Source organism: Bidens hawaiensis, unplaced genomic scaffold, assembly GCF_021521415.1.
Source record: "Bidens hawaiensis isolate Kalapana, Puna unplaced genomic scaffold, B.hawaiensis_p1.1 tig00048168_1, whole genome shotgun sequence".
NCBI lineage: Eukaryota > Viridiplantae > Streptophyta > Magnoliopsida > Asterales > Asteraceae > Bidens > Bidens hawaiensis.
The window spans coordinates 59,334-76,819 of NW_027498620.1; the positions used below are offsets into that span (position 1 = coordinate 59,334).

The 17,486-nt window shown below is 31.2% G+C and overlaps 1 protein-coding gene across 1 annotated transcript; it reads left to right on the forward strand.

Moving 5' to 3' along the window:
- Nucleotides 1–9,117: 9,117 nt before the first annotated feature.
- LOC143597361 (uncharacterized) lies at nucleotides 9,118–14,283 on the forward strand. Its single transcript, XM_077075880.1, has 12 exons — nucleotides 9,118–9,299; nucleotides 9,401–9,662; nucleotides 9,767–10,057; nucleotides 10,135–10,270; nucleotides 10,387–10,604; nucleotides 10,719–10,828; nucleotides 10,949–11,604; nucleotides 11,708–11,979; nucleotides 12,063–12,182; nucleotides 12,323–12,542; nucleotides 12,639–13,132; nucleotides 13,888–14,283. The coding sequence occupies exons 1-12, from the start codon at nucleotides 9,118–9,120 to the stop codon at nucleotides 14,281–14,283; spliced, it is 3,357 nt and encodes a 1,118-aa protein (XP_076931995.1).
- The last annotated feature ends 3,203 nt before the right edge of the window (nucleotides 14,284–17,486 follow it).

A 17,486-nucleotide genomic window follows, 5' to 3' on the forward strand; every position in this document is an offset into this window, starting at 1 on the left:
TTGGTGAGGGGGTAACTGAATATGAATGCAAAACATGTTTTAGGTGTTGTTCCTACACCTAGGTAATTAGTGAAAACAAATTCAAATATTTATTTACAAAATATTCAGTATTCTATTTTGGTTTGTAGTAACCTAATTTAAAATTTATATAGATTCAAGATAAAGATAAGGGTTCAAGATTCGACTGGTGTGGTGTCGTTGACTCTCTTCGATAGAGATGCTAAAATGCTGATCAACAAAACTGCAGCTGAATTGATTGATTCTCAAAAGCAGGTTAATTTTTAGTAAATTTAAAGATTTTTATACATAATAGTTCACAATTTGTATTTTTAAGTATTTTTTTTATTTTTATTTTACAGAATGATGTTGAAAATGATGGATTCCCTGCAGAGTTGGATTCTCTGTTAGAAAAGAAATTTGCTTTTAAAATCGATGTGGCAGAGTTCAATTTCAGAAACAGTGTGGAGGATTCCGGTATAAACAAGCTTACTGATGACACAAATATTCTCAGTGAATTGCAGAAAAGGTAGCATAGTCGTTTGGTAATTATTTAATGCTACATTTTTTTTATAGTTATTGTAATTTCCATTAAATGAATTTTTTGTTACCCTTTTAATTTTCAGCAAACCGATTCTAATTCTGTTTCTTTGGGAGCGTCTATGTCGGAATTCAATCATCTGGTTCTGTTTCTGTTAAGGTATATATATTTGTTAAATATTATAATTCAAATTTATATATATAGGTGAAACAAACATTTGTTACATGATTGTCTGATGTTGATTACTTTATTAATAACAGGTTTCAGATATTGGAGATAACCAGACTCCGAATTCAAATGTTGATGATTAGGATGTGGCAAGTGAGGAAAAGGTAGTTTCAACGTCTTCTGACGACAAACTAAAGAGAAAGTTGGTTGAAGTTTTTGAAGTTGATGATCAACCTAGCATGTCTGCAACTAAGGTTAAGGCGAAGAGTTTTGAAGAGATTGGGAAGACCAATGAAGCATGTGATGTTACAGCTATTTTGACTCCTAAGTTGGAGAACCCTTCTAAGTGAACGGTTAAACTTTGTTTTTAAATTTATTCGGTTTTGTTTTACATCTTAAGTATTTCTATTACTTTTGGATATTTTATGTTTGGTTTTTTTAACATTTGTTTTTTGAAGTGACTATCTTTGGAAGTTGGTTGTTTATTTGATTTATCCTTAATTGAATGTTTGGTTAAATTTCTGTTTGTATTTAATTTTTTTAATGGTTGCTTTTTTATTGTATATAAATTCTATTAAAAATGACTCTGCCATTAATTTTGAATGTGACACAAACATAATTTATATTATTCAATTGAATTTTATTTACAATAATGTTATCCACCATCTTCTATAAACATAATTTTAATTTAATCCATCATCTTCTATAAATATAATAATTTGTGCTTTTTAACTTTGTTTTTTTGGTAACACCTTATTTATATCATTTTGTTACATTTTCTATAACATGTTTTTTTATTTAGTATTTGTGTTACACTTTTAAAAAACTAACTTAAATAACAAATGAATATAGATTCTATTATACATATTAACAATCTATTTTTTCTATACATATATCTTTATCAGATATTTAATTTATAGTTATATTTGTTAAGAAAATACACTTTAAACATAATTATATTTTCTTATCAATATATCGTGTTTTAACTTTAGTAAGTTTAAAAAAAAATAATTTAAATCTTAGAAAAAAATAAAAATTTATTATATCTAATTATATTATAATTTATCAATATTTGTATAACTTTTTAATTTGATCCATTTGAAATAGCCCATTACTTTAGGCCCATATATATCTTTTTTATCAATTTAAATATTAACGACTCTTCAATTACATTTATGTTAATTATCATAATAAATTATATGTCTTCGATTTTTCAGTAGTTTATGTCGGCAAAGACGAACAGAGATTGAATCAATGATTTCGAGAACTTCGAAGCGTTTAATAAATAACTCAATATATGGAAAATGTAAGTATTATTTGGTCTAATAATTTAATTGTGTTAATTCAAACTGTTCCTATGTATTTAGCCCTAATTTAAAGCGATCGAAGATTATTTTTAGTCAGAATCTTTAGTTTTGTTGTTTATGTTTTGGTTATAACCCTAAGTCTATTTAGTTAGTTCGTGTTCAACTTATTTAAATTTTATTATAATCTCCTTGCATGGTTGAGGATGATGACTGTAATATTTTAGTGATTAAACAACAAGGATTGTTTATTAGGTTGGTAATATCAACTGATTTGTTGTTTAGTCTTTGTTTAATGTTTTAATGGATTTGTTTAATGTTTAATTAAGATTTTGGCATACAAATGTTTGTATTGGGCTTATTACTAAATCCCGTGGAATAAATTAAATAATCATTTATGTTTTTATATAAATTTTATTATTAATTTATATTTATTTTTTGGACAAAACAGATTGTTATTCCCTCGGTTTGCATTTTCTATGGTAATTCCAATGGATAGACGGTATGTATTTGTAAAATTGTAATTAACCACATATTTTATTCATTTTGTTAATTCTTCCATTATACTTTAATTACCGCATCATATTTATTTAAGGTACTTCCATATGAGTTCTGTCAAAGAATTTTTGAGCCAGGTGCTAATATGCACCCGGTTGTAGTGTATCACAAAGACAAAGATTGGTTTATTCAAATTGAATTTATAAACGCGAGTTTTGTTTTTCAAAATGGCTGGAATCAATTTGTGGAAGACAATGGTTTGATATTTGGAGATGTTTTGGTTTTTGCTCCCGTTAACGAAAATGAATGGACATTCGTTTACGTTAGAGATAGTCCAGATATAAATGACATGGTTCTTGATGCTGTTGTTCTTTATCCCACTCTTAAATATCTTGTAAGTAACGGTGTTGTTTTTTTAATAAACAGTGAACAATATGTTTTGTTAAATAAAATGTGGATAATAAAATTAGTTTAATCTATTTCGTTTTATTTATAATTTATTGTAGCCATTGTGAGATGATCAGATACAAAAACACTTTTGTTTAGAGCCTGGAAAGTATGACGAGATCATTGCTCATTCTGCAGATGGAATGTTATGGAATTTAACCATCCAATGCGTCAAACTGACTACTCCGAGATTTGCTTTCGTTGGTATGTGGGAAGACATGTCCGCTCATTGTAAATTGGCTGTCAATGATTATTTGGTGTTTCAACGTCTTCAAGATACGTGGACATTTAGAATGTTTTTGATAGCCGTGGTATTGAACGTGTCAATTTCAATGATGAGTTTGTATACAACGGTCTGACGAATCATCCGGAGTACGGTTATGTTCCAATGGTGATAGACATTGAAAGTGATGATTAAAATGAACAACAACTACTACTGGAAGGTAGTTATTTACACTTTCTTTTATCTTATAATTTTTATTACAGTTTATATTAGTAATACACTGATAACTTAAATTTATATTTATAGGAGTTGATGTTGGTGTGGAAGATGATGATGAGCCGGTTTTGGATATTATTGTTCCTCATGTTCTAGAAGAAAACATTTTGGAGGTGGTTATACGGAAAAGGCTTGTAAGTAAACTCATACTATACATGAATATTAATGTAATGTTATGGATTGTTTAGTAACATAACTTTGTAATTATATTTTTGTTTGTAGCGTTTGCCTGTTGAGTTTGCACGGAACAATAACTTGGATGTTGAAACAGATTTGATGTTAATAAATCCAAATGGTGTTGATGTCGAGACTGAAATTGCTATTGAACTCAATGGTTATAATGAGAGGTATCGCGTTAGACATTGGCTGGCTTTTGTTCGCTCGAATGGTCTTCATATTGGAAGTTTAGCTGTTTTCGAGTACAGCGCCGCTACTCATTCGTTGATACTCACTCATGTTGGTGGTTAATTATGATGGGTTGTTTTTGATGTTTAAACTTGAACTCTTAGTCCGTCACTTTTCTACCTGGGTGTATATTTTATGTTTATCCGTATGCTTTTGTAACCAAATAACTTATTTAGGTTTGTTTATGTATGGTTTGTATTATGACTTTATGAAATCTTATTATTATTATTATAATTATTGTTATTATTATTATTTTTTTATACAAATACTTATAACTTATGTAATCATAAATAGTAACAAAATAATATCAAGAATATCAGAAAAGATTGTCACATACTAACATCATAAATTTGTTTATTTTGGTCCATATATATTTTTAATTATGATCATATTACCCTACTAAAATAAACTTTCCTTAATATCTAACTTACCTTATTGTTTCCTTGAGAATTAATATAAATTACATTATTTTTTATATATAAATCATTCTAATCTAGAACAATCAAACAAAGGCTAGCCATTTTCTTTTGGATTATTGTTATATCTTTCTTCCTCAGGAAAAAAAAGTTAAGTATCGGTTGTTCAAACAGTTTAGGTAAAAAAATTTTCATTGATTTTGAGTTCGATGATTGTTTGTCACAATGTATATTTAACAAATATTTTCTGTAAATTTGTGGTTATTTCACAATTACATATTTTCCCGGTTTGGTTTTTACATTTTAATCTTGATTAAAACATTAATTAAAATCCGTATATATATATATATACTTTATTCCGGTATTTCTAAATGATAATGAGTTTCATTTAGAGTCATGCTATCTAATGGTGTTTTGAGTGTTTAATCTATAATACTCCATGTTTCTATCGTAGGGTTCGTTCAAGTCGGCTTACGTCACGTGTAAGGTTTGTCTGCTATATTTTTTTTCAACATGTCCACATCCAAAAATAAAAGAAAAAAGGAAGCGTCTTCATCTTCTCAAAAATAAGCTAACTAACGTTGGTATGTTACAAAATATAAGTTTATTATACCCACTTAAATAATGTTATATTGTTTATATTTGTTTAAATAACCAATAATGTGATTTTTGTAATTTATAATATCTTTATAATGTAGTACAAAGTCAACGATTACCATTGTCTTCCATTTCCAATAATGCAACTTTCATGGATTATCAACAAACACCCATTCTCAATCTACCATATCATTTAAATCAAAACCACATTGAAACTTCAAATATCCACTCTTCGAATGTACAAAACAACGGTTAGTATATAAAAAAATTTTGCACAAAAAATATACTATATACTTTGCTTAAATATTGATATTATTATCTTTCTAATTTCAAGACCCTCAAACATGTTCACCATCTGTGAATCATGCGGCTTCCAAAAGGAAAGAAAGACGATTAATTTTAGATGCTAAACGAACTGCTTCAGTTGACAGTAAGAAAAGTGGTGTACAGAAGAACTCATCTGGTATTTTGTGTTTTGGTTATTTGTTTCTTAAAATTAAGCACTTATATATGGTTTATGTTTCTTTTTAAGTAACCAATAATGGTAATTTATTAATTTTTATTATGTATCAATTTAGACCAAAGTCAACAGTCACCATTGTCTACCATTTCCAATAATACCAATTACATGTGTTATCAAGCAACACCGATTGTCATGCTACCATATCATTTAAACAGAAATCAGTTTTCAAATTACAACGCCAACCAAATCCCGAGTATGTAAAGTTTAATACATTATTATTTTATAATAAAACATTTTTGGAAATGAAAACTAAATTTTACTGTATTTAATTTAGGTGGTTCTAATAGACCGATTTTATGTTTAGAAAACAATATTCACCGTTTATCTTCTCTTGCAAATTCTAATCCGCATACAACACATTCCTCCCTAAATTCTTGTGTCCCTGGTATGTTAATAAATTTTTGTTCACTATATATTTTGGTTATCAATTATTCTTTCTCATGTTTATGTTTAATATGTAAAATGATACAGTTAATCGGATCTTCGACACTTTGCGAAATATTACCACGTCAACACAAGTAACGCGTTTACAATCTAATAAGGAGAATGTGTCTCCATCAACAACTTCAAATGTAGTAAACAACGGTAAGTATTTAAATGTATTTCACATAACTACATATACTCTTTAAATTTATTCATCGGTTTTTAAACACTTGCTTAGTCTTAAATATTTATATTGTTACCTTTAATTTCAAGATCCTGAAACATGTACAACATTTGTGATCTATGCTGCGTCTAAAAGTGTAAGGCCCCGTTACCGGTAGCCCTACTTTGGTGTTGGATTTACTCATAAACACAGTTCTAAATATCAGAGTTAATTAAAACTTTACGCGGAACATAAAACTTCAACCATAATATCTTACAAAACTGTCAAATCTTGTCTTAACAAACATTCAAATTTATTTAAACATGAACATAGTCTTTAAAACATCACAACATTTCTTCGAGATGCCAGTATCTTCGATTCCATGCCATGTGTCTTCAATCATGCTAGCTGCCTCAACCTATTTGCCTGCGTGCATACTAAAAGTCAGCTACGCTGAGTGAGTTCTAGTTAATCACATAACTTACTTTACATACACATACACGTGCCCGTAGGTACACATTACATACTTAACCTGTCCATCAATCTTTCATACACATACATATCTAACCTTACGTTATAAAGAGCATTCGCCCTACATACCTCGGATATTATTAGGGTCCGGTACCCTCCATCCTCAAATATTATTAGGGTCCGGTGCCTTCCATCCTCGGATATTATTAGGGTCCGGTACCTTTCATCCTCGGATATTATTAGGGTTCGGTACCCTTCATCCTCGGATATTATTAGGGTCTGCTGCCTTTTCTTCCTAACCTTTTTAACATACTTTTCTATATACATAATCGTAAGTTTCATACATACATCATTCATTCTTCATCTTACAACATACGTATAACATCAACCATTTCCTGGCAATACATGCAATTCCGAAGATCGTTCATGTATCGACAAGAAACCATTCATACATTTCACATAATACATACATGGCATACACTTATCACTTAGGATAAGTGTATTAACTAATCACATCGAGTATGCACACAGCCCCGAAAACATAACAAGGAATGGGGCTAGAAACTCACCTGAAGTCGGTTACGTTCACCGTTAATTGTTATTCCTTTCTTCAGTTGGGCACGGCTAACTGTATAATAATTACATGCATCAATTACTATCACTACTCATCCCGCATTTCTAGTCTAATTATAACCCTCAACGAACGGGGGTCCGGGTACAGCGCCCCTGGCAGCGGGGTCTAGGGGCGGCATCCCCTAGCAGGGTCCAAGAGGCAGAGCCCCTGGCTGGGGTTGAGCTGTCTTAACACATTTTCCATTAGAATTTTGAATCATTATTAATTTACTAACTTAAAAAGTTCAAGGGCTCAATTGTAATTAATTCATTCTTTTCTAAGTCCAGGGACTGTTCTTGTCATTCCGCTAAAATTCTAATTCGTTACTAGTTCATAACGAATTGGCTTATCTTAGCGAACTGGTTCATATAACGAATTGGACCCTTTAGCGAACTGGACTCCTTAACGAATAAGTTCCATAACGAACCAGCCCATATAACGAATCAGTCCATCTAATTCGTTATCTCTCTTAACGAACTGGTCATAACGAATCAAGGGTAATTCGTTACCCTTTTCCCCTAACGAATCAGAGACGAACTAGAGCTAGTTCGTTGTGCTCCCTTATGCGAATCAACTAACGAATCACCTTCCAATTCGTTAAGTTCCCATAGCGAACTAGGGTTAGGTCAAAATGTCAGGGAACATTCCTTGACATATTCATTATCCTCGTACACTTTTCCGGCGCTGCCTTTCCGGTGCTGTCATTGCCGGAAAGACGCCGGAAAAACGCGAACTCACCGGAAAAACGAGTTTTACCGTTTTTCGCCCCGTTCGATCCAGATCTGAGCAAGGGTGATCCCTAAGCTCATCATAGGTTCGGTTTATACCCGATTCCACCCGGATCTCGTGATTTAAACGGTTAAACGGTGTCGGCTCGTCGTTTCGCAACTATATCTAACGGGTTTAGCTCATACAATATTAAACTATCATTACCTCGGGTCGGTGCTCGGTTTCCTTCTTGATTTCGGCTAGGGATAAGGAAGAATTAGAGAGAAATCTTAAGTGTGTGTTTTGGTGGTGTATGGAATATGTGTGAATGAGGATTAAATGGTGATTAATGGTTTATATAATTATGGATCATGGGCTTAAGCCCATGGTCTTTCCTTCTTTCTTTCCTAACCCAAGTCCATAACCCATATTCATTTACCCAACACTAGCCCATCTCACATTCTATTTATCTAAACTGATAACGACCCGCTATAAAATAACGAAATTTATTTTTATTAATATAACCGAAAGTAGGATGTTACAAAAAGGAAAGAAAGAAGATCAATTTTAGATGCCAAAAGAACTGCTTCAGTTCACATGAACAAAAGTGGTCTACAAAATACCTCTTCAGGTATATTCTTTTTTCCTTATAAGTATTGTTATCATTTTTTTTAGTTTTTTTTAAATAAATGAAAAACTTACATGTTAATGGTTGTCTAATTTTTTGAAATGTATATTTGTCGGAATAATTTTTACTACCTTTATAATTAATTTTATTGATTTAATTATTAACAGGTCGTATATTTGGAAGTAATGTTCACGAAGGATCAAACGCGTCTTGTGTTGTTGATGATATTCTTGAGTCATCTAGGACCGTTCGTAGAAGGTCAAGAAAAAGAACTCATATAGTACCTATACCTATGGCTGATTTAAGTGAACATGCAACATTTGTTGGTTATCAAAATGTTTTAGATGTTTATAAAGGAATATCATCAGGTATAGTATATATTTTCTATTTTTATTTCAATCAATTATTATGTGTTTATCTACACGAAGTAACTACATATCATGATATATTATTGTGTAGAATATCTTGATCATGGAAATCAATCCGTTATGTGTCCAAGTTGCAATGCATTGTTATTGAAAGCCGAAGTTAACAGACCAAGCAGTACTAATGAAGAATGAGCTTTTTCCCTTTGTTGTTATAATGGAAAAGTCGAACTTCCCGATCTTAAACAACAAGATGAAAGTTATCTTTAATTATTTCGTGGTGAAACCGCCATTAGCAAGTACTTCTTGAAAAACATTAGACGTTTCAATTCAATGTTTTCGTTTACGTATATGGGAGGAAAGATTGACCATTCCATAAATAGAGGCAATGCGCCTTATACGTTTCGACTTAGCGGTGAAAACTATAATTGTTTAGGAAGTCTTTTACCGTTAGATGGACGTAAAGCACAGTTTTCTCAACTTTACATTTATGACACGGAAAACGAGATTTCAAATCGTCAACGTGTATTTGGGTAAATACCTTAACGATATTCTTCTACTTTATTAATCATATTTTTGTTTTAGTTTAATTTTTATTGTATTTAATCAAACTATAATTTTTTTTTATTGGCAGTGAAAATAATTCAAAGGTCAATGACCAAGAAAAGCATATTATTAATTATTTGAAGACAATGTTAGATTCAAATAATCATTTGGTCCAAGCTTATCGAATGGTACGAGATTGTTTTGAAGAAAACCCACAACTAGATTTGAAGTTGCGTATTATTGGAACAAGACAGCATGATGCCAGACAATATAACTTACCATCCAGTTATGAAGTTTCTGCTTTAATCGTTGGCGATATTGGTGACGCTGTTGACAACCAAGATATAATTGTTAAAAAGAAGTCTAGTTCGTTAAAGCGTATCAGTGACTTCATTCATCTTATACACCTCTTCAATACCCGTTATTTCATCCTTTTGGTGAGGATGGTTATCAGGTAAATATACTTCATAAGAATGTTTCGTCTTCATCAACCGCAGCACACAAGAAGGTTACAATGCGTGAGTTTTTTGCTTATCGTATTCAAGATAGGCCAAATACGTTTTCAACCATGTTAAATGGTAGGCGTTTGTTTCAGCAAATTTTAGTTGATAAATATACGATGATTGAGGCTCAAAGATTACATTTTATACGAGGTAAACAACATGAACTTAGGTGCGATACTTACCAAAGTTTACGAGGTATGCAAGCTGTTGGAAATACTAATGTTTCAACGGCTGGTCAACGTGTTATTCTACCATCTTCATTTACTGGCGGTGCAAGATATATGATGCAAAATTATCTAGACGCTATGTGTCTTTGTAGATGGTTCGGCTTTTCAAGGATACAAAGTTAAACTCGGAAGATAGACCTGATATATTATGTCGGCTTTTCAAGGTCAAGTTTGATGCAATGATTAAATTGGTGAAGGATAAGTCTTTGTTTGGAAGGGTTCAAGCAGGTAATTTTATTTAATTATATGAATATACAATTATAATAGAAGACCTACTTGTATGTTATAAATGTTAATAATATTTATATGTTGTTGAATTATAACTTTTATTATCTTTATTGCAGTTGTTTACACAATAGAGTTTCAAAAAAGGGGTCTACCGCATGCCCATATTTGCATATTTTTGCATCCGGGTAGCAAGATTCATAATCCAAAAGATGTAGATAAATTTATTTCTGCTGAGATAGCAAACAAAGACACTGATCCAGACCTATACAAGCTTGTATCTGATCATATGATTCACGGTCCATGTGGTGATGCTAACCTGAAGTGCACCTGCATGGTAAACAAAAGATGCTCCAAAAATTTTCCTAAAATTTTTAATGATGAAACAACTGTTGATTCAAACGGTTTTCCGGTATACAAAAGAAGAGATAACGTTTAATATGTTGTTAAGTCAGATATAATGATGGATAATAAAACTGTCGTTCCATACAACAAGACTCTATTAAAGAAATTTCAAGCACATGTTAACGTTGGGTGGTGCAATCAAGATGGATCTATAAAGTATTTGTTTAAATACATTAATAAGGGTCCAGACCGAGCAACAATTTCGCTTGTACAAAATAAAAATGGTGATAACCAAGATCCTAATTTAGATGAAATCAATGTGTTTTATGATTGCAGATATGTGTCTGCATGCGAGGCTGCATGGTGGATATTCGGATTTGACGTGCATTATAGGTTTCCGTCTGTTATGAGGCTTGCTTTTCATTTACCCGGTGAACAACAGGTAATATATGGTGCTAACGAAGATATTGAAGATATTTTAAACAAAACAACCAATGCTTCTTCCATTTTTACCGGTTGGTTTGAGTGTAATAAGAAGTATGACCTTGAAAAGACTCTCACATATGCTGAGTTTCCAACAAAGTATGTTTGGAAAAAACAATGTCGTAAATGGGAACCTCGGCAGAGGGGTTTTGCAATCGGTAGAGTTCATGTTGTTCCAGCCGCATTCGACGAAGCTTACTATCTAAGAATATTATTAAATAAGGTTAAAGGGCCTGAATGTTTTGAAGATATTCGAACAGTTGATGGAGTTGTGTGTGAAACTTTTCGAGATGCATGTTACAAAAGGGGTCTTTTAGATAATGATAAGGAATACATAGAAGCAATTGAAGAAGCAAGTCACACTTCTACCGGATATTATTTAAGGAATTTATTTGCTACAATGTTGATTACTTATAGTTTATCTAGACCTCATTTTGTTTGGGAAAGTACTTGGCAACTTTTAGTTGACTGTATTCTATACAAACAACAAAAAGATCAAAACAACCCTGGTAAGATTTATGTATATTTTAATCTTTTCAATTATTCCAGTAATCTAACATCAATTAATTTTTATATTATATTAATTTTATTTGCTTATTCATTTTATTTCAGGTTTGATTCTTAATGAAGAGCAGCTAAAAAACTTAGCACTCCTGGAAATTGAAAATTTTTTAATTTGCAACAACTCAAGTCTTAGAAGACATCAACAAATGCCTTTTCCAGATATAGAAACAATTTCAAGAGCAACTAATCCGTTGATGGTGGAAGATCTTTCATATGATACAGAGACCATGAATAACGAATTTAATCATCTATTTGATTCGTTAACTGATGAACAGAGAGGGGTTTATAATGAAATAATGAACGCTTTGGTGGATAAAAAGGTGGCGTGTTTTTTGTGTATGGTTACGGTGGTACTGGAAAAACTTATTTATGGAAGACATTATCTGTATCTATAAGGGCAAAGGGAGACGTTGTGTTGAATGTTGCTTCAAGCGGGATTGCTTCATTGCTGTTGGAGGGTGGAAGAACAGCACATTCGAGATTTTTGATACCCATTAATTTGACCGAAGATTCCATCTGTCCGGTAATATTACAAAATACTTTCTGTTACTTTTAATATTATTAGTTTTTTTTATATATATCGTTGTATTTGTTATTCGAATATAAATTCACTTTAAAAAGGTTACGCTATGTATTTATTTTTTTCTTTTTTCTTATAATTAGGTTAAAGGAAATACCGACGTCTATGAGTTATTGAGACAAACAAGCTTGATAATTTGGGATGAAGCACCAATGATTCATAAGCATGCTTTTGAAGCTTTAGACAGAACTTTAAACGATGTTATGAATGGTGATTCTGCAAATACTTCCGAATCACTTTTTGGAGGTAAGGTTGTTGTTTTTGGTGGTGATTTTCGTCAAATTTTGCCCGTTGTAACTAACGGTACCAGAAGTGAATGTGTCAATGCTTGCATCAATTCTTCTTATATCTGATCTAAGTGTAAGGTTCTTAAACTAACTAAGAACATGAGGTTTACAGTTGGATGTCGATCTTCAGACGTTGAAAACATCAAAGAGTTTGCGGACTGGCTGTTAGACATAGGTCAAGGAACACTCGGTGGTCCAAATGACGGAGAGTCGGTTATTGATATTCCAGATGATCTGTTGATATTGAACTCAGTTGATCCCATTGGTGATTTAATAAGGTTTGTATATCCTAATCATAGGTTGGTTCTTAAAGTTGGTGTTCCCATCATGCTATTAAGGAATATTAATCATAAAAAGGGTTTATGCAATGGAACGCGCCTTCAAGTTGTTAGTCTCGGTAGGCGTGTAATTGAAGCAAAAGTTGTGTCTGGTACGAATATCGGATATCACACTCTAATTAGTCGAGTAAGTCTTACACCAACCGATAAGAAAATCCCGTTCAAATTAAAAAGAAGACAGTTTCCTATATCCGTATGTTTTGCCATGACAATCAACAAGAGTCAAGGTCAATCATTGTCAAGAGTTGGATTGTATCTTAAAGATCCAGTATTTTCTCACGGTTAGCTTTATGTTGCTTTGTCACGAGTGAAGACTAGAGATGGTATTAAGTTAGTGATACTCGACAAATAATCAAAGCTTATAAATAAAACAACAAATGTTGTTTACAAGGAGATTTTTGCAAACATAGAATGTTAATTGTTTAAATTTCATATGTAATTCAATTTGGAATCTTATAATAAATGTAATGGTTATAAAGTAATTTATTTTGTTTTACACTTTACAACATTTGTACTTAAATTGCTTTGTTTAATATTTTTTGGTATCCTATATTTAATTTTTTTATTTAATTATAAATAATTTGTTATTTTTAATATTATAAACAAATTTTCTGTATATAAACTTGTTTTTTTTAAATTTGTTTTATAAGTTACCTTTTAATATTTACTTTTTAATGTAAAATATTTAAGATATTTATCATACTATTTAATTAAATATTATTAACTATAGGCTAACTATACATTATAATAACTAGATAGGTTTCATCATTAATTTTCTTGGAACAATAAAACCGTCACTTCTTATATTAATTTTCTTTTTTTCCATTTTAATCCTCTTCATCTTCTTCTTCTTCTTTAACAATACTAAGTTTCTCAACATACCTAAACTCCAATAATGGCAACGATTATGAACTGGAGGTTTTGCAAACTATTCCATATCAATTTATATTTAGAAATTTAGCAACGTTAGAAAAAGATGATATTGAATTAGTCATGTTGTTCGATAATCAGTTTAAACATCAGATACATCAGATCGGTCTTAGGAAGAATTTGCCATGTGAAGAAGAAACAAATTTGATAAATGTTTTACATCATTTCTTTCATGATCTTTATCAAGAGGTTTTACCTTATGAACATGTAAGGGAGTGGTTCTTTTACCCTTATCAAAACAAGGTTGTTATCTGGTTTGAGAATGAAGAGTATAAGAATTTTAAGCCGAAACAACTATTGTCGTGTGATGATTTGGTGATTTTGAGGGAGCTTGACATGTTAAAGTTAGCAAATACAAGAAAAGAACTTGCGCATCTTGAGCTGGAAGCTGAGGTTAGTTCGAAGGTCAAATGGTTAGAAGAATGTTCTAATTATGAGAGTGATTATGAAGATTTTCCCAACAATTTTGAGTCTGATGACGAACATTAAGGTAAAATATAACTCTTTACGTATTGTTGTTATATTTAATACAAGTAGTAGATGTCAAAGACCTTTTTACACTATCAAAGTTATTATGATTGTTATTCCGAAAGTTTGTTGTCCGATTAGGAAGTAAAAGGTAATATATTAATACTTTACATTACATATTGTTCATAGATTTAATAAAAGAATGATATTGACAACAATTTTTTAGACTTAGTAACAATCCTTAGATGTTATTAATTATTAAACATGTTGTTATGTTAAATTAATTTTAATGAATTTTTGTATTGTTTTGTAAATTTTCAGGTGTTTAGGAATTTGAAGTTTGTGTTGGTATAAGTTTTGAAGATGTTGCTGATGTTTTAATATCAAGAACCTGTTTAGTTGTTTTGTTAATGTCGTTTGTTGGCATGGTTTAATTTAAATTATTGTAAATTTTAAGTTTGAATCTATAAATAATGTAATTTGATAATAGTTTTGTAACAAACCAACAACAACTATTATCTTAATTTGACCGTATGTTTAAATTTATTATTTGTAGTGACATGTTCTTTCACCCGCGTGTCACGCGGGTCTATACCCTAGTTATTAAATATTGAAACTCAATTTGACCTTTTTGATATTTTTAGTGAAAATGGGGTTTTTATTTTTTTTAAAACGAAGAACGTTTTATCTTTTTTGTTTCTAAACTTAGTCCCTTAATTTTATTTGTAACGTGTGCGAAAAAGGTGTTAAATATTAAATTTACTCATAATATTCATTAAAGAAAAACATTGTAATCATACAAAAAGTATACAACTACGTGATAGCAATCAGAGATAAAAACAACGTACTTTTGGATTAAAGATAGAGCGAAAGCTCACAAATTTATTTGCGCCCTTTGGCGTATAGTAAGTGGTATGTCCAAATGCCTGAATGACATTAACATTTTGTACTCTTTCTTGATCATGGCATCTTATCGCGCTTTAGTTTTACGACATTCTGTCGCCATTCATAAAAATGGTCCTCATATTACAATATTTGTCATTTTGTCACTATAACATTAGAATGCAAGTACTGTGTGTACTTATCTATGCAACCATGATATGGTTTGATCCTAAATAGTAAGCATCTCCATATATTCGTTAGTACAATGAGAATCGGAGACATGTATATTTTTATCGGTATTGCTAAACTGAAAACAGTGTTTTAAATAACATGTGAAATCAAATGGGTCAGGCTAAACGTACCCCCCTGGTTGCTTGTCATACCCCCCCTTGAAAAAACCAACTTTCATATTACCCCTTAAAATCATATAATTACCAAATTAGCATAAAATTAAGGATTTCATATTTTTTTTGCAAGTCGCGTTTTTTTATGATTTCGGGTTTAGGGTTCGGGGTTCGGGTTTAGGATTTAGGGTTCGGGTTTAGGTTTTAGGTTTTCAGGTTTAGAGTTTAGGGTTCGGGTTTAGGGTTTAGAGTTTAGGCACTACAAAAAAGATTGGTATTTGGGACTGAAAAATTAGTCTCTGATACTTGCCAATCAGTATCTAATTGTTATCGGGGACTGATTTGCCAGTCCCTAGCCAGTGACAGATGCCTAGTCTTAGATGGTGGTTTTGGGTACTAAAAATCAGTCTCCATTGTATGACTCTAATAAAGACTATCGATTAGTCTCTGATGCATTAAACTTCAGTCCTAAGTATGTCCCCTGGTACCACCTCATTTCAGTCCTCGAAACATTTCTTCAGTAACTGCAATACAGTCTCCGATACTATGGTATTTCAGTCCCTAAACAAAACAATATTGCCCCTAATACATTTTATTAGGTCCGTGATTTCATATCAAATCAGTCTCCGATAAAAGATTTCAAACACTAAGAATTAGTCTATGCTACCAACACATTTCAATCGTTAATATGTTTCTTTAGTGACTAGTTTGTTATTATTAGTCTCTAATATGTAATATTTAGCATGTTTTCTCTGATGACAATTTTTTAGTAACATTTATTTTTAGTTCCCAATATTTTCTTGCTTTCCCAAAATTTCAATAAATTGATGCAATAAAACCATAACAAAAATCAACCAAAATTATACAAGTCAATCAATTATAAAGTATAAAACAATATAAAAACACTAATAAACATCTTAACTAACGTCCTGGATTGTGTTTCCACTATCGCTTAGTAGTCTATCTTATCCATCAACTTCATTACTCGCAGGTATTGACATTGTGCTTTGACACTTTCATATTTCTCATTATGTCTCAGTTTCTCCATGAGTGTAATAATATTTTTTCTTGGATCTTCGACCTCATTGGATCTCTTTAAGATGGTTTGACTGTAGATTTAAGTTGTTTGTCTTTGTTCCTCAACACAAGCCTAGCACATGCATCCCATGATGATTGTATTGTTTTACTCCTGCACATTAATTAAAATTTATCCCGTTAACACAAATAGTAAGATCTACAATTTCAATATATACCAACAATGTAAAAATTCTAAACAATTTACAAGAATGATCTAATTTTACAAGTTGTACTTTCAAATAGGTATTTAAAAAAAGAAAAACAAAAGCACAAATTGACATTTTCCAAGAGTTTTAAGTATTAAGCAAACCCAAACATATTTAGAAAGAGCCATAAATTCAATTTGGGGAAAAAAAGGCGCCTGGAGCAAAAAAATTGAAGAACTTGAAATGTTTTGAAAACCTTCGCCATTTTTTAACTACCTTTTCATTGTAAAAACTATTTTTTTAATCTTACATTTCAATTGTTATTATTGGAGAACTAAATATAATTTTCTTACAAGATACAATAAATTCAATCTTCAAAAGTCATATAATCTAAATAAATAAGTTTATTTAAAACATCGTTTGGAGTACCTCCAATACATGAATGAGTCTTTCTGAGATTAGATATCAACCATTCATATCGATTTTGATGCTCAAGACAAACTTACTCAGAGATGCAATCAAGAATGAAACCTCCACTTTAGGAAAACCCCACTTGGTCAGGTTTTGAACCTGCCCTAAAGAACCATAATTGATCAATGTTGACCATGTTTAGCAATCATTAACTAACATTAACGATAACTTGCTATCAACATTGTGGATTCGGTTGGTATGAGTTACGTTTGTTAAGATAGCGCCACTAAATTAAAAGAAATTGGTATGTCAACGCTAGTGTTGTGGCGGTAAGTCGGTAAAACCAGGGCGTTGGTCAAACCCG

Bases quoted from the DNA above. Each gene is read 5' to 3' on its own strand.
- LOC143597361 (XM_077075880.1), top strand. From the start codon at position 9,118: ATGGGAGGAAAGATTGACCATTCCATAAATAGAGGCAATGCGCCTTAT. The intron at 10,829-10,948 runs GTATTTGTTTAA...TTATGATTGCAG, and splicing joins AATCAAGATGGATCTATAAA to ATATGTGTCTGCATGCGAGG. The intron at 11,980-12,062 runs GTGGCGTGTTTT...ATAAGGGCAAAG, and splicing joins ACGCTTTGGTGGATAAAAAG to GGAGACGTTGTGTTGAATGT.